The 265-nt window shown below is 64.5% G+C and overlaps 1 protein-coding gene across 1 annotated transcript in view; it reads right to left on the minus strand.

Moving 5' to 3' along the window:
• The window catches only part of TNKS1BP1 (tankyrase 1 binding protein 1), a gene marked incomplete at its 5' end in the record, with an annotated part of 7,546 nt that overhangs the window by 5,561 nt on the left and 1,720 nt on the right, over positions 1-265 (minus strand). The window contains one exon of the mRNA XM_031061505.1: positions 1-97. Within this exon, the coding sequence (XP_030917365.1) occupies positions 1-97 (97 nt within the window). The remainder of the gene's footprint in view (positions 98-265) is intronic.

The following is a 265-nucleotide window of genomic DNA, read 5'->3' on the forward strand; positions in this document are numbered from 1 at the left end:
GCTGGGGCTGGGCAGGTGGGAGGCCTTGGGGAGCCTGGAGGTCCGAGGGCACCCAGCTGTAGAGTGGAAAGCTGTGGAAAAAAGCCAGCAGGGGGTCATGTCACTCAAGAGGCACCTCCAAACATCATCCATCCAAAAGCCAGGCCCCCAAACCTCTGGAGGGTCCCTCCCTCCAGCCTTGCTCCCCCTCCCTGCACCCGGGGCAGGAAGTGCCCATGCTGCGTGCCAGAACCAGGCTGCTCCTGCGTGACTCAGCCAGGGAGGG

This window comes from Geospiza fortis, unplaced genomic scaffold, assembly GCF_000277835.1.
Source record: "Geospiza fortis unplaced genomic scaffold, GeoFor_1.0 scaffold450, whole genome shotgun sequence".
In the NCBI taxonomy this organism is placed as follows: domain Eukaryota; kingdom Metazoa; phylum Chordata; class Aves; order Passeriformes; family Thraupidae; genus Geospiza; species Geospiza fortis.